Below are 23,683 nucleotides of genomic sequence, written 5' to 3'. Positions count from 1 at the left end.
TGCTGAGAGAAACACGGATTTACATTACCACCTGTCCACTAATAAAGTGTTTGGTGGCACGTCGGGCAAAATACAAAAATATCTGATCATGTTATGATCGCGCCGCGTCGTGTGACGCGATCGAGGAAGTAGGTCGACCCAAATGCAGGAGGCAGGAGAGGACGAGGCATTAGCGTGATAACGAGTCCTTTAATGCATCAACCAAAACGTGCAAACAAGCGTGGCCGCATGCGGCGCGCATACGGACAGAGGCGAACAGAAAGGCAGCAGCATAACGACCGCCAGCTACCGCTAGCAACTGCTACTACAGTCAATGGTAGAGTGATGATCCGGCGACGTGTGATGACGCGTCGCTTACTTAAATACAGGAACCGAAAGTAATCATAGGATTGGCTACAGCCGGTACGTGTCGACGGCAACCCAGGAGGGCCAAAAGGGCACTCCTGACAGTACCTCCCCCCTAGGGGACGGATTCCAGACGCCCCAAAGCCAAATGTCCATGAAAAAAAAAAAACGGAAAAGCAGCCAGGGAGGGCGGGCGGGAACCGTACACTAGGTCCGGGGGGCGTCCGCGCCAGCCCGTGAAGCAATGGGAGAGTGACCGGTTCGGCGGGCGTCCGCACCGGCCAGAGACGAGGCGAAGACGTGGTCGGTCCGGCGGGCGTCCGCGCCGGCCGATGACGAGGCGTGGGCATGGTCGGTCCGGCCGGCGTCCGCGCCGGCCGATGACGAGGCGTGGGCGTGGTCGGTCCGGCGGGCGTCCGCGCCGGCCGATGACGAGGCGTGGGCATGGTCGGTCCGGCGGGCGTCCGCGCCGGCCGATGACGAGGCGTGGGCATGGTCGGTCCGGCGGGCGTCCGCGCCGGCCGATGACGGGGCGTGGGCATGGTCGGTCCGGCGGGCGTCCGCGCCGGCCGATGACGAGGCGTGGGCATGGTCGGTCCGGCGGGCGTCCGTGCCGGCCGGTGACGAGACGTAGGAGAGGCCTCTCCAGCAGACCTTGGCGCTTGGAGAGGAGTGGGAGTAGCCGGTCCTGCGGGCCTCCCTGCTGGTGCCTTGGGTGCTGGCCAAGCCCCCTCCCTTTAACAGACAACGGAACTTTAGCATGGTCGTCGGGTACCTTACCCTGGCTGTTCGGGGGATCGCCTGCCCCCTCGGTCGGGAGGGCAGGAGGGTCACTCTCGCCGTCGCCGGGCCCCTCGCGCAGAGGCGCCGGAGAGTCACTCTCGCCGTCGCCGGGCCCCTCGCGCAGAGGCGCCGGAGAGTCACTCTCGCCGTTGCCGGGCCCCTCGGGCAGGGGCGCCGGAGAGTCCCTCTCGCCGTCGCCGGGCCCCTCGGGCAGGGGCGCCGGAGAGTCCCTCTCTCCCCCGCCGGCCCCCTCGGGCAGGGGCGCCGGAGAGTCCCTCTCTCCCTCGCCGGCCCCCTCGTCCAGGGGCGCCGGAGAGTCCCTCTCTCCCTCGCCGGCCCCCTCGTCCAGGGGCGCCGGAGAGTCCCTCTCTCCCTCGCCGGCCCCCTCGTCCAGGGGCGCCGGAGAGTCCCTCTCTCCCTCGCCGGCCCCCTCGTCCAGGGGCGCCGGAGAGTCCCTCTCTCCCTCGCCGGCCCCCTCGTCCAGGGGCGCCGGAGAGTCCCTCTCTCCCTCGCCGGCCCCCTCGTCCAGGGGCGCCGGAGAGTCCCTCTCTCCCTCGCCGGCCCCCTCGTCCAGGGGCGCCGGAGAGTCCCTCTCTCCCTCGCCGGCCCCCTCGTCCAGGGGCGCCGGAGAGTCCCTCTCTCCCTCGCCGGCCCCCTCGTCCAGGGGCGCCGGAGAGTCCCTCTCTCCCTCGCCGGCCCCCTCGTCCAGGGGCGCCGGAGAGTCCCTCTCTCCCTCGCCGGCCCCCTCGTCCAGGGGCGCCGGAGAGTCGCTCTTGCCTTCGCCGAACCCCTCGTCCAGGGGCCCCGGCGCGTCGCCGCCACTTCCGGGCGGGCAAGAGCTGGGCGGGAGAGAGCGGGGCGGGAGAGAGCGGGGCGGGAGAGAGCGGGGCGGGAGAGAGCGGGGCGGGAGAGAGCTGGGCGGGAGAGAGCTGGGCGGGAGAGAGCTGGGCGGGAGAGAGCTGGGCGGGAGAGAGCTGGGCGGGAGAGAGCTGGGCGGGAGAGAGCTGGGCGGGAGAGAGCTGGGCGGGAGAGAGCTGGGCTCGAGGAAATCGGCCGGGGTGAGGCGGAAACCGGGCCGGCCGAAACCGGCAAGGATGTAATCCACCAGTCTGGGACTTGGCCAAACGGAGCTCGGCAAAACGGAGCTCGGCAGAACGGAGCTCGGCAGACCCGCCGGTACCGGAAGCCTGGTTCGTGGCTTCGGCACGGGTGCGACAGGCGGCCCCGGTGGCAATGGGAGTATTGTGCGTGGCTTGGGCACGGGAATCTGTGGAGCTGGGAGCGGCGTGGTCGTCCGCGGAGCTGGGAGCGGCGTGGTCGTCCGCGGAGCTGGGAGCGGCGTGGTCGTCCGCGGAGCTGGGAGCGGCGTGGTCGTCCGCGGAGCTGGGAGCGGCGTGGTCGTCCGCGGAGCTGGGAGCGGCGTGGTCGTCCGCGGAGCTGGGAGCGGCGTGGTCGTCCGCGGAGCTGGGAGCGGCGTGGTCGTCCGCGGAGCTGGGAGCGGCGTGGTCGTCCGCGGAGCTGGGAGCGGCGTGGTCGTCCGCGGAGCTGGGAGCGGCGTGGTCGTCCGCGGAGCTGGGAGCGGCGTGGTCGTCCGCGGAGCTGGGAGCGGCGTGGTCGTCCGCGGAGCTGGGAGCGGCGTGGTCGTCCGCGGAGCTGGGAGCGGCGTGGTCGTCCGCGGAGCTGGGAGCGGCGTGGTCGTCCGCGGAGCTGGGAGCGGCGTGGTCGGCCCAGGAGCTGGGAGCGGCGTGGTCGGCAGAGGAGCTGGGAGCGGCGAGGTCGGCCGAGAAGCCTGATCCGGGGCTCGAGCGTCCAGGCCCTGCCTTTGCTTCTCCCTGCGACGTGGCGCTCGCCGCCGCCTCCGGGAGGGCGTCACAGCATGCCGACCACCACGTGGTGGCCCATCGTAGCTGGCCAGCCAACCAGGTGAAATACTTCGCTGCTGCGCCTCCCCAAAAAAACAAGACGGGCGGTGTTCGAAACTCCTACCGGAGCCCCCCCGCCGGCCCCCACGCGGTGGTCCTGTGTAGATGGCCCGCGGACCTGGCAGATGCTGGGCGGGGTAATCCGGGTCTGAGTAGTCGGAGGGGAAAAAGCGATCCTTCTCCAGTGGGGCATAACGTTCAGCGTCTTTAGTTGGAGCGTATCGGATTCCGTATCGGCTAAGAAAATAGCCGTCCCAGACCGAATCTCCAGCATCCAGCTCATCTCGCCACTGGCCGTCCTCCTCTTCAGAAAGATCGGAGCCCCAATATCCAGCCTCTAAGTCTATTAGCCCCCCGTCGTCCTCACCTTCAGAAAAGTCCGTGTCCCAGCGGACAAAAACTTGGCGTTCCAAAGGGGCCGAGGGAGGCTGGCGTCGACGAGCGCGTCGGCTCGAGCGTGGGTAGCCTCCCGCTGGGTCCATTATGGCCGGATCATTCTGTTATGATCGCGCCGCGTCGTGTGACGCGATCGAGGAAGTAGGTCGACCCAAATGCAGGAGGCAGGAGAGGACGAGGCATTAGCGTGATAACGAGTCCTTTAATGCATCAACCAAAACGTGCAAACAAGCGTGGCCGCATGCGGCGCGCATACGGACAGAGGCAAACAGAAAGGCAGCAGCATAACGACCGCCAGCTACCGCTAGCAACTGCTACTACAGTCAATGGTAGAGTGATGATCCGGCGACGTGTGATGACGCGTCGCTTACTTAAATACAGGAACCGAAAGTAATCATAGGATTGGCTACAGCCGGTACGTGTCGACGGCAACCCAGGAGGGCCAAAAGGGCACTCCTGACAGATCACTGCAATTGCTGAAGTGATGGAGGAAGAGATCAGAAGGGAAATAAAAGTACTGTTTGTCTCTGTAATGGTGAATGAGTCTGTGCGGTGTGTTGATGGATTTAAAGCACATCTGGATTATTTTGAATTTTGTTTTTTGCTTCACACATTTAATGGCATTTTGAGCATTCAGGCGGTGCTTTTTTCAATACTACAGAACAACAAACTGGATGTACAGTTTTGTCTTGCGAGAGTAAAGGAATTTTGTGACACAGTTGAGCGTGAGCGTGTGCGGTCGATTGGTCGCCGGTCTTTTGGTCGCCCGGACCGCGACAACGGGCGACCAAAAGACCGGCGACCAAAAGACCGGCGACCAAAAGACCGACAACCAAAAGACCGGCGACAAAACAAGGTAAAACAACACGGTCTACGCATCAATAAAAGCCAACAATGGCCATGAGCAGTTTCACTGAGCCGACATGTGAGTGTATAAGAGTTTGTATGTACATGCGTTGTCTCTTTAAGAAGGTACGTCAGTCAGGGTCTTAACAAGTTCTCCAACAAAAAAACAATAAAAGTCCGGGAAATTTGGAGCTTTTCTTTAGCCTAATAATTACTAGGGCAATAAGTATGACTAAATAGTAATTTGCAGTTTGTATTTAGGGAATTTGAGCAACGATTTAAATGGTAATTATCAATAATCTTCCGGGCGACCAAAAGACCGGCGACCAATCGACCGTTTACCGAGCGTGAGAGGAGCCGATCTGAGGAAATCTACGAGGCCACTGAACGCAGTGCGGGTGCTCCAACCGCGCGAAGAGGTCAAGCGCAAGATTCTCTGCTCACTACCACCAACTCCATGACAGGATTCTGGACAATATTATTTGCCAGACGCAGACCAAATTTCAAGACCACGAAAGACTGATGTTTCTGTCCCTCCTTGGCCCGCAGAAGTTTCGGGAATACCAGAAAACTTTCCCACATGCAGCCTTCTCCATCTTAATGCAGAGCCACGGTACACTTTTCAATCTGCCTCGGCTAAGAACAGAACTGATTGTAATGTATGCCACGGATGATTTTACAGGAAAATCGCCCACTGATCTCCTTGACTTCCTTCAGCAGAAAAATCTGAGTGAGAGCATGGGACGGCTGTACACATTAGTGCAGACATGTCCAAAGTCCGGCCCCCGGGCCAATTGCGGCCCGTGGACAAATTTTTACCGGCCCGCGGCCTCTATCATGAAATCAATAATATGCGGCCCGCCAGCACTGTTGACCACAGTATAAAATACATGTGTACAAAAAGCTATTTTTCATATTTTTCATTTCACCAGAAGATGGCAGTAGCCCTGTGGCCGCACTCTGGCGTGATCGTTTCAGCCCAGCCCATTTCTAACATGGCGTCTGTAAACAAAAAAAGGAAAGTTGACCGTGAGGGCCGCCGCTTCCAGGACAAGTGGAAATTTGAGTATTTTTTCACTGAAATACGAAACAACTGTGTCTGCCTAATTTGCCAAGAGACTGTGGCTGTTTTCAAGGAATTCAACATCAAGAGGCACTACCAGACGAAACATGCTAGCTACGACAAGCTAACTGGGAACAAACGCGGTGAAAAAGTGAAGCAACTGGAAGCTGTTTTAACGGCACAGCAAAGCTTTTTCACAAGAGTCCGTGAGTCAAATGAAAATGCCACAAAGGCAAGCTACGAAGTGGCAACGCTGATTGCAAAGCACTGCAAACCTTTCACTGAGGGTGAATTTATTAAAGACTGTGTAATGAAAATGGTTGAGAAAATTTGTCCCGCGAAGAAGGAAGAGTTTGCCAATATTTGCCTGGCTCGTAATACTGTGGTACGGAGAATTGAAGACGTTTCATTAGATATTAAGAGACAGTTAGAGGCAAAAGGAACTGAGTTTGACTTTTTCTCGTTAGCGTGCGATGAAAGCACGGATGCGTCCGACACCGCTCAGTTACTGATCTTTTTAAGAGGAGTGGACAATGACATGAACGTGAGTGAAGAGCTTCTGGACCTCCAGAGTCTGAAGGGCCAAACAAGAGGAACGGATTTATTTGTTTCTGTTTGTTCCACCGTAGATGACATGAAACTACAGTGGAATAAAGTCACCGGGATTATTACGGACGGCGCACCTGCCATGGCTGGCGAGCGGAGTGGATTATCAAGCCTTGTCTGTAACAAAGTCAGCGAAGAAGGAGGCAGCGCTATTAAACTCCACTGTATTATTCATCAAGAAGTTCTCTGTGCCAAATATATGAAATATGATAATGTTATGAAACCGGTGATAAAGACTATTAATTATATTCGCTCCAAAGCGCTGTGCCGCCGCCAGTTTCAACAGTTTCTTCTCGACATCCAGGCTGAATACGGAGATGTTTTGTATCACACCGACGTAAGGTGGCTCAGTCGGGGGTCTGCGCTGCAGCGCTTCTTCTCTCTCAGGGAGGAAATTGGACAATTCTTGACTAAAAAGGGACAACCCATGCCACAATTAAATGATCCTGTTTGGCTGGCTGATTTGGGATTTTTAGTTGACATAACGCGACATCTGAATGCGCTGAACACAAGCCTTCAAGGGCAAAATGCAGTGGTGAGCCAACTGTATTCACACATCAAAGCCTTTCGGACCAAGCTGCTACTTTTCCAAAGACACCTGTCACAGGCGCAGCCCAATACCGCACATTTCCCGTCGCTGCAGGAAATTGTGACCAGTTTCCCACAGATCAATATCAGTGCGCAAATGACAAAGTATGCAGCAGACATCTCATCTCTGGTTGAGGAGTTTCAGCAGCGCTTTCGGGACTTTGCAGCTATTGAAAAGGAGATCACGCTTTTTTCCTCTCCTTTCTCCGTGGACCCTGATGACGCTCCAGACCACCTGCAACTGGAGCTCATTGAGCTGCAGTGTGACGCCGAGCATCGCAGTCGGCACCAACAGCTCCCTCTTGTCAACTTCTACCGCCAGCTGGATGAAGGCAGGTTCCAAGCAATTCGGACATTTGCTAAGAAAATGCTGAGCTTGTTTGGCTCCACATACATGTGCGAGAAGACATTCTCCGTTATGAACATTAACAAGAGCCGCATGAGGACGAGACTGAGTGACTCTCACCTGCGTGACGTCTTGCGCATCAAAACCACTGCTCTTGAGCCAGACATGGACTACATACTGCAGTCAAGATCCCAGTATCACCCTTCACATTAGTGCAGGCAAGACCTTTGTTAAGTCCTCTGAGTTGAATAAATTCTTAAATCTCAGTTAATTAATTTTTTTGTGATGGTCAAAATCACAGTTTGAATATGCAGTGATCATTGTTTTGTTTTCAGCACTTTTCCTACAGTGAGCATATAATAGTGAATAATATGTAATGTTTCACATGAACTTAGATATCCTTTATAGTTTTCTTAATTTTTTGTGGTTTGTGATTTCGGTAAAAACCTAAATGTAAAAAAAAATGTAAAAGTAAAAGTATGCTATTTGTAATTAAAAAAAATCCCAAAAAGTTAATTTGTATTTAATGTTAATGGTTCAAAGAATGTCAGGCTAAATAGTCGGCCCCCACACATTTTCACCTTACCAAATCTGGCCCTCTTTGCAAAAAGTTTGGACACCCCTGCATTAGTGGGCTTGACACTGACCATCTCCATGTCCACTGCTTCTGTCGAACGGACATTTTCAGCCCGAAACAGAATCAAAACTTATGCCAGAAATACAACAGGACTGTCAGGCCCCAGGCTAGACTGGTGGCTGGTTGCGCCTGTCACCCTATCACAGGTCCAGCCCCTAATGACTCGAGTGCTGCCTGGTGTGAGTCATTAGCCTACAAGGAGTATTTAAAGCCACCAGGAACATGACCATGCTGCTGGATCGTCTCAACAGTTTACTGTTAGGTACCCTCTCGCGTTTTTCTTTGCCTGCCTTATTGATATTTGACCTCTTGTTTGCTCCCAGGATTCTGACCACGCTCTGCCTCCACGACCACGGATCACGGACCACGGACAACGACCACGGATCACGGACCACGGACAACGACTTCGCCTTCCCCTCTTGTGCTTGCCCGCCTTGCGGACGATCGAAATAAAGATTTGAAAAGAACCGGACTCGCGCCCTCGCCTGCTTTGGGGTCCTCCATCCCCGTACGTAACAAGGACAGACTCAAAAGAACTTCTTGATGGACCTGAAACGCACGTGTAATCTGTACGACAGAGTAATTGAAATCTTCTTGAGGAACAAAAGGAGGATGGATTTTGTGTATAAATTAAAATAATTTTTGGCGAGTAAAATATGTCTATTTTCCTAAATAATATTTCAATTTTTTAGGTTATTATTGATTCCTTTTCATATCTGTCGCAGCTGTAGCTGCATTAAAGGTTTTATAGCCATAAAATACTTATTGAGGGTTGGATTGATTCACACACCACTACTGAAGGCCTAGGTGTGAAATGCACGGCCCGCCACTGTGGGACTGGGCTCGTATGTCGATTTACTTGTATCTCAAATCAACGTTTCCCATAGAAATGAACTAAATAAAAATTAATTCGTTCCCACCCTCTGAACAAAAGGATATTACAATGAAAAAACCTATTTTTATTGGTTTTAATTCACCATCTTAACAGAGTAACAAATAACTTGTGGTTATCAGTTCACGGATGGCAGAGAGAGAGACTAGACGGATGTGCTCGTAACATAACATAAATTTAAATTTAACTTAAATGAACTTAGATTCCTATTCACACGCACTTAAAAAAGTTTTAATCTTACATAACACTAAATTTACCTTCTTCTTCAATAACCAAGGCAAAGAAGTTAATGTATTCCACTGCAGCTTTTGAGGCGGACTTCCTGCTCCTCCATACATATTGGCGAGCCAGCTCAGTCACACGTACACTACTCATGTTTTTCGATTATTTCATGCTTAATATCGATTGTCATCATACACCTTTTCTTCGGACTACCCTTCATTGCACCGGCTTGCTTTGGACCCGTTGTGTTTCCCTGAATTCTGCACAGACTAACGCACAAAAAATGCAACGCTCCACCCAGTGCTCGTAGAGATCTTTGCAGGAGGGAGATGCGGTGAGAAAGACCATGAAATCACAAGCAGCCTCTCGCTGTCTCGTATGCTCGTATCTCAAAATTTGTCTCGTATCTCAAGGCAAATATTTGATCGGAATTTTACTCGTATCTCAAACTTCTATGTTGGGGCACTCGTATGTCAAGGTATTACTGTAACATTAAAATTATTTATATACATTGCGACAAGTAATAATGTTGTTGCAGGTTTTAGACGAAGGACCCCAAAGCAGGCATAAAAACAGCTTTATGGGGGTTGTAAGATTATATCAGTTTTTGTGAGTATAAAAGCATCATTCTCATACAAACTGTGAATGGCTGACATGTCAGCATAAACACTCAACTGTCTGACTGAATAATCAATCTTAGTCTTGTGATTGGGTGGGACATGTCAGCACAAACACTCAATTGTCCGACACTGATCAATTACTTTTTGCCCTGCAAATGACTGAAACGTATGTGTCCAAAGTCCTGCCGACAACTGTCAGTTTTGCCTGTATTTAAGACTCACTCACTGATCATTCGGTGAGAGCTGGAGGACAACAGACTGTGAGCGATCACGCTGTTTGAGCTCTCCCCATTTGTGCAGTCTGGTAATAAACCCATTTTCTTTAAATTGGTCTCACTCCTTAACCTGCCTCCTGAAGTTGTTTTTCAGATCTATCAGGGGTGAGGTCTCTTTATTGCAATTTATACTGTAATTTGCATTCTGGTGTTGACTTTTAATTTAATGAGACCAAAAATTCAGGTAACATAGTAATTTGAACTTTCTTTGTCACACTGGGACAATAGGAAAGCAATTTTAATACAGCAACTTGTTGGAAAAGCTGTGGAAATCCTGTGCCACTATCCAAGCAGCCTTGATAATAGGCCGAGTGATTATCGCGTCGGCCTCACAGATGAAGGGTTGTGGGTTCGATCCGAGGTTGGTCCTCACTGTGTGGAGTTTGCACTTTGCACATTCTCCTGGAGTTTTCGTGGGTTTGCGCACGTACACTATCATCCTGTTCCTGATCCGATTCCATGGCAGGATAATCTAGGCCGAATTGTTCAGCAACGGCAAGTGCCCTAGACAGGCAGTCGGCCACCACATTGGATTTACCCGTGACTTGTCTGGTGTGCGTGGTACACTCAGAAATGTACACGAATTGCCGCTGTTCAATTGCAGACCAAGGTTCTGCCGCATGTGACATTGAAAATGTTGAAAAGGTTTGTGATCGATGTATGCAGTAAAATTGCAGGCCTCTAAAAAGCAAAAATGATGCACAGCTAACCAAAAACCCAGTAGCTCCCTGTCGAAGACTGTTACGTCTTTAGTGACATCGTGACATGGAAATGCGGAGTAGGACCCCATTCCAGGGAGGCAGGCAAGGACGAGGGAACGAAACTCAAACGGAACTTTAATGACAAAAGACTTGGCGTCTAATAAGAAAATCAAACTTGACGGGGAAAAGCACGGGGAAGCGAGGAACGAGGAAACTTGGAACATGGAATGAGGGTACGTGAAAACATGGAATTGGAGTGGAAAAATGCACAACACGCTCTGGTTGCAGACAGGAAGCGGGACCTACTTTATTGAAAAACTCGGCCTCTTTTAAGGCTTGAGCATAGTAGGGGGGAGGACATCCGCTGTCCTTCGCAATCACGTCTGAGCACAGTACGGTGAGAACGTGAAGGACTCTGCCCTCCTTCGTCATCGTTTTGGCAATGTCTGATATATTCTAAGCCAACCCTACCCTGGCTCATGAACACATGTTACTATCTGCCACAATAGGTGTTATCTAGACTAACAGGCGCCTCAATATTCCAAATCAAATCAAAAGCCTTTATTGTCATTATACAACAGCTGCGCATAACAAAATTAAGTGCGTATTTCCCAGTAAAAACATAAATAAGTAATTTAAAAATTCACGTCCGGGCAAGGTAATTCTAAAATATTGCACAATCTAAGATATTGCGCATTGTTATTGCACACCCCGAAGTTATTGCACAGAAGGGATTGTGTGTCGTGCTAGTGCAAGTTCAGAGCCCTGATGGCTCTGGGGGAAAAAGTGTCCCTAAGTGTATTTGTCTGTGTTTTGTGAGACCTGTAGCGTCTGCCAAAGGGCAGCAGCTGAAACAGGTTGTGACCGGGGTGGTAGGGGTCCCTAACAATGTTCCCAGCTCTGCTGAGGTAGCAAGGGCTGGCAATGTCATCTAGTAAGGGCAGAGAGCAGCCGATGATCTTCTGGGTCGTGTTGATCACTCTCGGGATGGCTTTTCTGTCTGCTGCCGTGCTTCCAGCGTACCACACTGTAATGCAGTATGCCAGGATGCTCTCCACAGTGGCTAAATAGAAGGTTACCAGAAGCTTAGTGTCCAAGTTGTTCCTTCTGAGGTTACCGACCTCCCTTCCACGACTATGCTACTCCCTTTTGTGCCTTTGCCCATCTCTTGGACGATTCTAATAAAGATTCGCTAACCAGACTTGCTGCCCTTCTTCTTCTTTTTCACCTCAGGCGCCTGAGGATTACCCTCAGCAGCGCTAGAGCTGCCACTGGAACACGGATTAGTTCATCCAGGGAGTTGCCCAGGCCGCGATGGTAGCGTTCGGTCATTAAGGCCGGACAGCGGAGCCATAGGTGTTCAGACGAGTCTGTTTCCTCGTCGCACAGGCGGCAGCGATCCGAGTCGGTGCCCGGCCTGGAGCCTGGAGCCCGGCCTGCCACACCAAATGTCTCCAGTCTCCTTGCCTGCTTTGGGGTCCTCCCTCCCCGATCGTAACAGCACAATCTAGCCAACATGGACCCCGCGGGCTCAAACCAAGCCCCCACCGATCAACCAGCGCCGCTCGTGGACCAGCACAGCCAAGCGATCCACTTCCTTCTGACTGAGGTATCGAAGATATCCCAAACCCTCAACTCCATACAGGCACAACTCACGCCTTTGCCTCACTCGCAGAGTGCACAGCCAACCCCAGTCTCACCAGAGGTAACCCCGGTACCGCCGCGCCGCGAACTTATGGTCACGCCGCCCACCCCTTACAGTGGGAATCTCTGCGCATGTCAGCAGTTCCTAGTTCAGTGCCGTCTGGTATTTGAACCACAATGTCTTACCTTCAGCACAGACCGAGCCAAGATCGCTTACCTCATCGGCTGTCTTCGAGATGAGGCCCTGGCATGGGCGACCGCTGAATGGGAGCGGGGCTCCAACATATTCTCCTCCTATGCCGAATTCACCGCGGAGATGTGAAAGGTCTTCGACCACCCGGTGCGCGGCCGGGAGCCAGCTGGGCGCTTGATGTCTCTAAGACAAGGCGTCCTGAGCGTCGCCAAATATTCAGTAAAGTTCCGCATACTGGCCGCCGAAAGCGACTTCAATGACAGCGCCCTCCAGGACACATTTCTGGGGGGTCTAAATGAAGCGATGAAGGACGAACTGGCATGCTGTGACGAGCCCGAGTCCCTCGAAGCGCTTGTGAAATTGGCCATCAGGATTGATGGCCGACTCCAGGAATGCCGAAGGCAGTGGCGAGGTGGCTCGCACATGGGCGCCGTGGGTGGACTTCGGCGTCTGCTTCCGGCTTCCCCCCGGCGGCTGCGGCCCCTCCTCCCTTGATGATGTCAGAGCCTATGCAAATTTCTCCCGCTGGGCTGTCAGAGGAGGAACGCTCACATCGCCGCCAGGTTTCTTTATATTATTACTGTGGCGAAGATGGACATCTCTCAAGAACATGCCCTCTCCGCCCGGTAAAAAGGCTCACCAATAGTAAGGGAGGTTATGGTGAGCCTGGCTATTGGGGAATCCTCCCGCCGTTTCTTGCTGCCAGCATCTCTTTCCTGGGGGGAAAAACTCACGTGACCACCGCTCTGGTCGACTGCGGTGCGGACAAAAGCTTTATCGATCGCTCCGTGGTCTCTAGGCTTGGCATCGGGACTCGGGCCATAAATAGGCCCCTGAAAAATAACGGCACTTGACGGACGTACCTTAAGCAGAGTGGAGCTACGGACGGACCCAGTTCTACTCCGCCTATCCGGGAACCACCAGGAGATGGCGTGCCTTTATGTTTTGGACTGCCCGGAGGCTACTATTGTTCTACGCATTCCTTGGTTGAGACGGCACAATCCGGTGATCGACTGGGGCGGACCCAAGGTGGTAGCCTGGAGCCCGGCCTGCCACACCAAATGTCTCCAGTCAGACCACGTACCCACAAGGTCACCTACGAGGCAAGACCCCCCTGACCTAGCAGCAGTGCCTGAGTGCTATCGGGACCTTTCACAGGTTTTAAGCAAGGACCAGGCTATGGAACTTCCCCCGCATCGCCCGTATGACTGCCATTAATCTATTGCCAGGCGCTTCCCTTCCCAGGGGCCAGATCTTCAACATCTCCAGGCCGGAGCGGGAGGCACTGGAGAAATACATCTCCGATGTGCTAGCAGCAGGACAAATTCGCCCATCCTCCTCCCCTGTCGGGGCTGGCTTTTTCTTTGTCGACAAGAAGGACGGTTTGCTGCGCCCCTGCGTCGACTACCGAGGCCTGAACGAGATCACGGTCAAGAACAGATACCCTTTACCGCTCATCGACTCGGCCTTTACCCCGCTGCACGGTTCCTGCATTTTTTCAAAGCTAGGCCTCCGCAATGCCTACCATCTTGTCCAGATTTGGGAGGGGCACGAATGGAAGACGGCCTTCTCCACCCCCCTGTGCCATTTCGAATACCTAGTGATGCCTTTCAGCCTCTGCCACGCCCCGGCAGTGTTCCAGTCACTGATTAATGATGTGCTCCGAGATATGCTCAATCAGTTTGTATTCGTCTATCTGGACGATATCTTGTTTTTTTCACGTACCCTTGAGGAGCACGAGCAGCACGTGCGCAAGGTGTTGCAATGCCTCCTGGAAAACCGCCTATAGGTTAAGGCTGACAAATGTGAATTCCATGTCCCTCAGACCACCTTTCTGGGGTATGTGGTGCCCGATGGGGAGGTGCGGATGGATGCCACAAAGGTGGCAGCCGTAACTCAGTGGCCCAGGCCCAAAGGGAGAAAGGAGCTACAACGCTTTTTGGGGTTTCTATAGGCATTTTATCAGGAACTATAGGCACGTCGCCGCCCCCCTCACAGCACTCACATCCACGAAACTCCCGTTCCGTTGGTCAGACGCAGCGGAAGTGGCGTTCATTGATCTGAAGACCCGTTTTACCTCTGCTCCCGTCCTCGCCCACCCAGACCCTGAATTGCAGTTCCAGGTGGAGGTCGACACCTTGGAGGTGGGGGTCGGCGCTCTCCCAGTGCAGACAGGCGGATGGGAAGTTGCACCCCTGCTCCTTCTTTTCCCGTAGACTGTCTCCAGCGGAACCCAACTACGGCATTGGGGACCGGGAACTGCTCGCGGTGAAGATGGCCCTGGAGGAATGGCGGCACCACCTGGAAGGGGCTAGTCAGCCTTTCACGGTTCTAACGGACCACAAGAATCTTGAATACCTCAAGTCGGCCCGGAGGCTGAACCCTCGCCAGGCCAGGTGGACCATGTTCTTTAGTAGGTTTAATTTCACGCTAAACTATATCCCAGGTTCCAGGAACGGGAAGCCTGATGCGTTATCCCGCATTTTTCATCCCCCGAACTCAGAGGAGGAGCCCCCAACTATCCTACCTCCCTCCTGCATTGTGGCTTGTATGAGGACGAAGTACTGAGTGCCCAAGATTCGGAGCCAGACCCAAGAAGAGATACGCAGAAGGACCTTTATGTTCTGACCCCAATGCGTTCCAAGGTGCTTGAATGGGCCCACACCTCCCGCCAGATCTGCCACCCGGGTGTTGCCCGCATACTGGCGGTGTTGCGCCAACGCTTTTGGTGGCCGACGTTAAAGGCAGATACACGATCCTTCGTGTCTGCCTGCCACGTGTGCACGCGCAACAAGTCTTCCACCAAGCCGAGCTCCGGTCTACTCCGTCCACTCCCAATTCCTAGCCGTCCTTGGTCTCACATTGCAATCGACTTCATCACAGGCCTTCCTAAATCCCAAGGTAACACCGTCATACTAACCATCGTTGACCGGTTTTCCAAAGCTGCACACTTCATCGCCTTCCACAAACTACCTTCAGCCCAGGAGACGTCCGCCCTCCTTACGCAGCATGTTTTCCGCCTGCATGGAATCCCGGCCGACATAGTCTCGGACCGGGGTCCACAATTCACCTCTCACGTCTGGTCTGCCTTCTGTTCAGCCCTTAAGATCACAGCAAGCCTCTCCTCGGGTTATCATCCGCAGACTAGTGTGAGCGCACCAATCAGCAGTTGGAGGCAGCGATTCGCTGCACCACCCATACCGACCCAACCACCTGGAGAGACCAGCTGCCCTGGATTGAGTATGCCCACAACTCCCACCCTAACTCTTTCTCCAACATGTCCCCTTTCGAGTGTTCCCTTGGCTATCAACCCCCCTTGTTTCCGTCTCTGGAGGCAGATATTGCTGTGCCCTCCGTCCAGGCACACCTGGCCAGATGTGGCCGTATCTGGGAAAAGGCCCGGGCTGCGCTTCAGCACGCTTCCACTCGTGCCCAAAGGCAGGCCAACTGCCGTCGTGCCGCCGCACCAGCCTACCGCGTCCGTGACCGGACGTTTGGTCGACGGACGTTTGTCGACGGACACTTGATCCCCGGATGTTTGGTCGAACGGACGTTTGGTCGACGGACAGTTGGTCGAACAGACGTTTCGTCGAACGGACGTTTCGTTGAACGGACGTTTGGTCGACGGATTTGCCGCTGGACATTTCGTCAAACGGACAATTCGTTGCCGGATTCGCTCGCTCTCAAAATTATAATCATGAGAGAGAGAGAGAGAGAGAGAGAGAGAGAGTTTACTGTTGAAAGCGATCAACCAGGTAATCTCTCGCTCTCAACATTATAATCATGAGAGAGAGTGAGTTTGTAATTGCATTGACAATGTAAGAGCATTAAAATCTAAATATCTAATATCAAAATTATCAATAAGTTGCGTATTATTGGCGTGTGTGTACATGTTATTCGTCGCCGGATCCGGTCCATACTTTCAAATTCGGCCTTAGTGACTGGTAATTTACCCAGTGCAAGATGGCGGGTGCAGGTGTGCACAGGAGGGCCGGTAGTCTCAATATAATGCTCGACACCATGTTTAGTGGAAACAGTGGAGAAAGTGGGATAGGAGAGGCTGCGGTACTCACTGAGTAAACTTGAAAACTCATTGTTGCCGGCGAGTGAGCTAGAAAAACAAACCGAGCTGGCCATCCCCCTTCTCCTGGAAATAGAAAGGAACGTCTGTGCATCCACTAGTCGTCCATTCAAAATGTCTAGTAGCAGTTTATGTGCACAAAGAAAGTCCGCCCCCAGGAGAGGAAAAGCAAGGTCTGCCACGATTAACTCCCACTTAAACCACTGCAAGTCCAGAACTTTTACTCCATATGTCTGTATGTCAGATGTCCGTCAAATGCAATGCTGGACCAGATAAACATTCGGCTGCTGCCCAGGGAGTAGGATGGGTCACAGGCCGCCTTGCCCTGGAAGCATGATCGGTTGCAGGCCGCCTCGCCCTGGACTCATAATTGGTTCGCGGGCCACCTCGCACTGGAAGCAGAGTAGGATGGGTCGCAGGCTGCCTCACCATGGAAGCAGGATGGGTCGTAGGTCGTCTCGCCCTGGAAGCAGGATGGTACTTAGGCCACTTCGCCCTGGAAGCAGGATGGTACTGAGGCCACTTCGTCCTGGAAGCAGGATAGTACTCAGGCCACTTCGCCCTGGAAGCAGGATGGTACTGAGGCCACTTCGCCCTGGAAGCAGGATGGTACTTAGGCCACTTCGCCCTGGAAGCATGATGGGTCGCAGACGTCAGGGCCCCCGTTGTCCAAGTTGCTCCCCTGATGCCTGCGACCCATCCTGCTTCCAGGGTGATACAGCTTGTGAACCCATGCTGCTTCCAGGGTGATGCAGCTTGTGAACCCATCATGCTTCCAGGGCGAGGAGGCCTGCGACTTGGGGGATCGCCATCGCCCATCCGGAGACCGTTCAGGGTGAGTCGATCGGGGATAACCCTGTCGTCCCTCCAGAGACCGTTTAGGGCGAGGTGCCTGGCCGCTTCCCTGTGGAACTCGTGCGCGGTCTTTTGGTCGCCGGTCTTTTGGTCGCCCGAACTTTTGGTCGCCAAGACTCTTGGTCACCGGTCTTTTGGTCGCGGTTTGGTCGCCCAAATGATCGACTGTTGCCATCTACTGTCAATTTATTAAAAAGAAGACAAAGCAAATTCACAGATGGTGTTTTTATTGAAGCAGTAAAACTTACAAATTCTAGCAGTAAAACTTACAAATTCTAGCAGTAAAACTTACAAATTCTAGCAGTAAAACTTACAAATTCCTTACAAAAATTACAAATACAAACTTACAAATTATGTACAAAGGGAATTCACAGATGGGAGTTTTTATTACAAATTGTATGCAATGGCTTGCAGGTACTCTACATTGTTCGCGAATCAATCCGGGTTTCCATGGTCCTCCGAGTTAATTGGACGCCTATGACAGTCGATGGCAGCAGCCGATGTGTTAAATGAGTGCTCTTATTTCTCCCAGAGAGAATGAAGGTTGCTAGAATTTCTAAGTTTTACTGCTTCAATAAAAACACCGTCTGTGAATTTGCTTTGTCTTCTTTTTAATAAATTGACAGTAGATGGCAGCAGCCGATCATTTGGGCGACCAAACGGCGACCAAAAGACCGGCGACCAAAAGTCCGGGCGACCAAACGTCTGGGTGACCAAAAGACCAGCGACCAAAAGACCGCCGACCAATCGACCGTGTACCGTGGAACTAGACAATCGCCCACTTCCTCGTGGCCCGGATCGGACTACTGTCGGACCGGCCAGCCCCCCGCTTCCTCGTGGTTCATATCAGACAACCGCCAGACCGGACAGCCCCCCACTTCCTCGTGGGCCAGATTGCACGACCGCCGCACCAGCCAGTCCCCCGTTTCCTCATGGGCTGGATCGGACAACCGCAGCATCGGCCAGCCCCTTGCTATCTCATGGGCACGCGGTGGAAGAGCGATCAGCACGGTTGATTTAGTTTCAAATTATCAAATTTCACTTCATTGACATGGAAGACATACAGGCAGGCGGCCCGCTGGTGCGAGTGGTTAGCGTGTCGACCTCAGAGCTCTGGGCTCCTGGGTTCAAATCCATGATCGGTCCACGTGTGTTGAGTTTGCATGTTCTCCCAGGGCCTGCATGGAAGGCGATTGGACACTCTAAATTGCCCCTAGGTATGGGTGTGAGTGTGCATGGTTGTCCGTCTCCTTTTGCCCTGCGATCGGCTAGCCACTGATCCAGGTGTTCCCTGCCTCTGTCCTGGAATCAGCTGGGATATGCCCCAGCACCCCCCGCTACCCTAATGAGTATAAAGCGGTTCAGAAAATGAGATGAGAGATGAGATGAGACATACAGGCAGGCACTGCTCTATTTACACAATCTACTGTATATACCAGGGGTATCACACACATTTTTCTCGTGGTTCACGTCAAAGTTACGGTTTTATTGAGAGGGTCATTATGTCTGCCAACTATGCTGCCAAAATTAATGGTTTAATGAAGTGACAGTAGTTCTGATTTATAGAAATTAAATTGTTTCCAAATTCTCATCTTGAGTGTTTTAATATCAAGTATTCAATTTTTTTTTTTTAATTTAAATTACAGGTTTTAAATAGGGCAGCCCGGTGACGCTAATGGTTAGTGCGTCGGCCTCACAGCTCTGGGATCCTGGGTTCAAATCCAGGTCAAGTCCACCTGTGTGGAGTTTGCATGTTCACCCCGAGCCTGCATGGGTTTCCTCCGGGCACTCCGGTTTTCTCCCACATTCCAAAAACATGCATAGTAGGCTGATTGGACACTCTAAATTGCCCCTAGGTATGATTGCGAGCGATAATGGTTGTTTGTCTCCTTTTGCCCTGCGATTGGCTGGACACCAATTCAGGGTGTCCCCTGCCTCTGGCCTGGAGTCAGCTGGGATAGGCTCCAGCAACCCCTGCGATCCTGATGAGGATTGAGCGGTTCAGAAAATGAGAGAGAGAGGTTTTAAAGAAAAAGTGTGGGAAAACATTAAATATTCATTTTCTTCATCTTTTTTAATCAAAAATCAAAAGTAGTAAAATGTGATATTTGTTTTAATTTATTGAAAGATAAAAGGAGAAAAGAGCAACCATTCTCTATTTTATTTGTTGTTATCTTTTAAAAAAATGTTTGGATGTTTTTAAAAATGAGGAAAAAACCAACATCATTGGGAGAGTAGTATTTCAAAAAATTCTCAGCGGAAAACCATGAAATATTTCTCTATGTGACTGTGTGACGTCTTTTTACTCACTCATCGTCATTTGTATTTATTTTTTGCACCAACGTGTATTTTTGTCTTATGAGACCAACATTAAACTCGTGTGAAAATTCACCTTGTTGTAAAATTTACTACTACGTGGATATTGATCGACGGCCCAGAAAACCAATGTGAGGTAAGAGTAATTTGGGGGGCGGGCCCTAGTTGCATGGCGTAGCCTGGTTCTGTGTCGCCTCACCGGATGATAACAAAGTTTTCAGTCAGTGTCGGAACAATTCGTGACCAAGCCTGCTCTAGGAGTGCATTTGAGACGTGTGAACTTGTGTTATTTTCTCATTTTTTTGGAGGTGGGGGCGGGCATATGATCCCCGCCATTCCATCTGGAACTTTGGATAAGTAACCAGTCGGCCTTGTATGCATTGTAGACAAGCACTTGGAGCCACTGTGCAGATTGGTGCCAAGACCGGCGTGCTACGATGGGAAACCGGGGGATGGAAGACCTCATTCCCCTCATCAACAAGCTCCAGGACGCCTTCAGTTCCATCGGACAGTGTTGCAACTTGGAACTCCCGCAAATAGCGGTCGTCGGTGGGCAAAGCGCGGGGAAGAGCTCGGTGTTGGAGAATTTTGTTGGCAGGTTGTATTGTTTAAATTACTTTTAAAAAGTACGTCTAACATCTGTAAAGTCATAAATATTCGGTTCAGTAATTGTTTGTCACTTCTGTGTTGTCTGAAAATCGCCAACTCGGCGCTATCAATTTTCATTTTTGGAAGATGACCTATTCACCATCATGCATTACGCTTTTTGCGCAAGTCCGTGAAGACGGGGTCGAGGGTCCAATCCCAGGTGGATCCTCACTGTGACATGAACACTCTAAATTGCCCCTAGGTATGAGTGTGAAGGTCAATGGCTGTCCGTCTCCTTGTGCACTGCGATTGGCTGGCCACCGATTCAGGGTATCCCCCGCCTTGTGCCCACAGTTAGCTGGGCTAGGCTCCAGCACCCCCCGCGACCCTTATAGCGTTCCGGGACTGAGCTCGTATGTCGATCTACTCTTATCTCAAATCAATGTTTTCCATAGAAATGAACTAAATACAAATTAATTCGTTCCCACAGTCTGAAAAAAAACAAATAACAGGATATTATTTATTGGTTGTAATTCACCATTTACTAACAGAGGGGCAATTTAGAGTGTCCAATCAGCCTACCTACCATGCATGTTTTTGGAATGTGGGAGGAAACCGGAGTATCCGGCGAGAACATGCAATCTCCACACAGTTAGACGTGACCTGGATTTGAACCCAGGACCCCAGAGCTGTGAGGCCGACGCACTAAACACTTGCTCCACTGGGCCGCCCATTTGTAACATAACATAAACTTTAAATTTGACTTAAATGAACTTAGATTCCTATACACACATAAAAAAGTTTTAATCTTATGTTACACTAAATTTAAACCTTCTTGTGCAATAACCAAGGCAAAGCGTTTATGTATTCCACCGCGGCTTTCGAGGTGAACTTCCTGCTTCTCCATACGTAATGGCGAGCCAGCTCAGTCACGCGTACACTACTCATGGTTTTCAATGATTTCGTGCTTAATATCAATTGTCATCATACGCCTTTTCTTCACACTACCCTTCATTGCACCGGCTTGCTTTGGACCCATTGTGTTTCCCTTAATTCTGCACAGACTAACGCCCAAAAAATGCAACGCTCCGCCCAGTGTTCGTAGAGATCTTTGCAGGAGTAAGATGCGGCGAGAAAGATCATGAATTCATAAGCAGTCTCTCGCTGTCTCGTATGCTCGTATCTCAAAATTTGTCTCGTATGCTCGTATCTCAAAAGTTGTCCCGTATCTCAAGGTAAATATTTGCTCGGAAATTTACTCGTATCTCAAATTCCTCGTATGTCGGGGCACTCGTAGGTCAAGGTATTACTGTACACCTGTATACCTTAAACATTAACAACGTTTTTAAGATAGCATTTATTTCTCAAGGCCGTCTGTTGCTTCTTTTATTGGCTATTCACAGCATATAAAAGGTCAATGTCTCACGTGCTTACGTGATCTGATCTAGTTATGTTCCCTCAGCTATTATTATTCATTCATTCAAATTAGACTTGCGGCCGATACAGTCATTTATTTCAAAATAGAGAAAAGATAAACAGATAAAACGCAAAACAAAATTTCTTTTGATGTTTAAGAATGAAATTCAAGGAAAAACATAAACCATATCTTGCATAAAACGTGAAAAAACTCACTTGTGCTCACTCAGGGCTCTGCTATCTTACCTAGAGATGACAAACTAGACCGCTAAGGACACACTTCTTGGTGACTTACTTTTTAAATTGGTCTACGTTCAGGCAACGCCCTTTCGGAATGTGCAATCCAGCAGACGGTCCTTTCGATTCATACAGTATCTCAGAAATACCACGTGCAATGAATTTTCTTAAGATTTTTCCTTCAAGGTAACACACTTGTACTCCCGATTAAAACCATGCAAATGGAGGTGAAAATAGGAAATCAGGGGTTGTCGTATATGTGGGGAATTTTAAAATTCAATAATTTTAAGGCAATTTTAAATGTACGGCTTATATGCAGAGGTGGCTAATATAGGAGAAAATATGATATACTATGTCTGTATCTGTATATATATATATATATATATATATATATATATATATATATATATATATATATATATATATATATATATATATATATATATATATATATATACAGACGCTCCCCTACTTACGAACATTCAACTTACGAACAACGGTACATACGAACATGTCTGCAAATTGCGTTTAAGTCCAAAAATGTTCGCAAGTCCAATTTTGTATTTCGCGTCTTTTTCGGAGTAGTACTTCTTTCCGCCGCTAATACCGACGCCTGGCGCTGTGAGAGCTCAGCTCACCCAGCATCTACCTTCTTCGTTGCAATGCGGAAGTGCGTGAATGTATCTCCAGTGTGCAAAGAACCTTTTTCATTTGTATCATTAAATATCTCATGCATCCAATATTGAATATGGTTGGTAAAAAGCTAAAGGCTTCTATTGAGGGAGTTGCAAGTAAGAGGCAAGCCATTTCATTTGAAACGAGTGGCAATAATAACGAAGCTTGATGCGCGTCAGAAAGTAGTGAGCGTTGCACATTCAGTACCATTTATAAACAGAAAGATCGAGCAGCAGGACCCAAATATTGAACGTTGCACAAAGTTTGCAAATCAATTGAATGATGCCATACAGTGCTACTGCATCATTTATGATGAAAAAAAGAAGAAAACTGTGCAATCGTCATTAGGTCGCTTCTTTTGGCCAGTTTCTAATACATAAATCTATCTCTCTCTCTACAGTACTGTACATATTCTCTCCATTTTATTAAATGTTTTTTTTTTCAGTACAAACAAATGCGTGTTACTTATACAAGCCTTAAACATACAAATGCACTTATATAAACCTTCAATATACTTATATAGGCCTTAAACATAAATTATAATACAAAATATAGCACTAAATCAACTTACAAACAAATTCAACTTATGAACAATCGCTCGGAACCAATTGCGTTTGTAAGTTGAGGAGTGTCTGTATATACATACATACATACATACATACATACATACATACAGTGGTACCTCGTCATACGACCGCTCGTCATACAAAATGCTCGTCTTACGGGGGACATTTCGATCGAATAATTCGCCCGTGATGCGGTCAAAATTTCGTGATGCGACCAAGCCAGGTGGCCATGGCATTTTTTTTGCATATCTTTTGTGTATAACAATATTTACGAGCACCGGATGAGTTATTCAGACCAGGAAACGCACAACGCGCATGCGCGGGGAAAAGAGGGCTTTCTGGGTAATGAAGTATACTCGTGCACACAACGCCGACAGGCAATGGCACTCAGAATAAAACGTTACCCACAATCAATACGTGGGTAAGCTCAGCTGCTGCATTTCCTGTTATTTTTATCTAATACGAGGAGTATTATATTACTTCTCGTTGGCTGCTCATAAGAACATCAGGGGCACTGGCTCGCAACAGCATCCCCGGTAGCAACTCTATCATAGGCGCCGTTCGAGGGGATGCGAACACAGATGCTACAAGCTAAAAGGAGCCGCTAGCCAGCGCCCCTGAAGCTCCCATGAGCAGCGCCGCGATCGCTGATAAAAGACTGCTCCTCGTTGGCAAGTGGTCGTGCGTTTTCCGATTGTGAGGACATTTGTGTGCATCATTTTCGGAATATTTTGAAGGGCATAGTACGACAGCAAACAGCCCATCGATAGCGAACGTGAGGGTGGAGTGTTTGTTCCGTTTACGAGTGCGTTGTGTGGAGAAAAAAAAACGAAGCCCCCCGCCCCTTTTGTCCCCCTCTCCCCTCGGCGA

At 50.5% G+C, this 23,683-nt stretch overlaps 1 protein-coding gene across 5 annotated transcripts in view; it reads left to right on the top strand.

The window, feature by feature from the left end:
* Positions 1-19,425: 19,425 nt before the first annotated feature.
* The window catches only part of dnm2b (dynamin 2b), a 43,457-nt gene continuing 39,199 nt past the window's right edge, over positions 19,426-23,683 (top strand). For 3 of the 5 annotated variants that reach the window (XM_077604919.1, XM_077604917.1, XM_077604918.1), the window contains exon 1: positions 19,492-19,929. In XM_077604919.1, coding sequence (XP_077461045.1) covers positions 19,769-19,929 — 161 coding nt within the window. In that variant the 5' untranslated portion in view covers positions 19,492-19,768. Of the gene's footprint in view, positions 19,468-19,491; positions 19,930-23,683 lie in introns of those variants that run through there. The other 2 variants (XM_077604916.1, XM_077604915.1) reach the window with 2 other exon arrangements.

The sequence above is a fragment of the Stigmatopora argus genome, chromosome 7 (assembly GCF_051989625.1).
Source record: "Stigmatopora argus isolate UIUO_Sarg chromosome 7, RoL_Sarg_1.0, whole genome shotgun sequence".
Lineage (NCBI taxonomy): Eukaryota > Metazoa > Chordata > Actinopteri > Syngnathiformes > Syngnathidae > Stigmatopora > Stigmatopora argus.
Note: the sequence above shows the minus strand (reverse complement) of the source record. Positions and strands in the feature narration are given on the sequence as shown.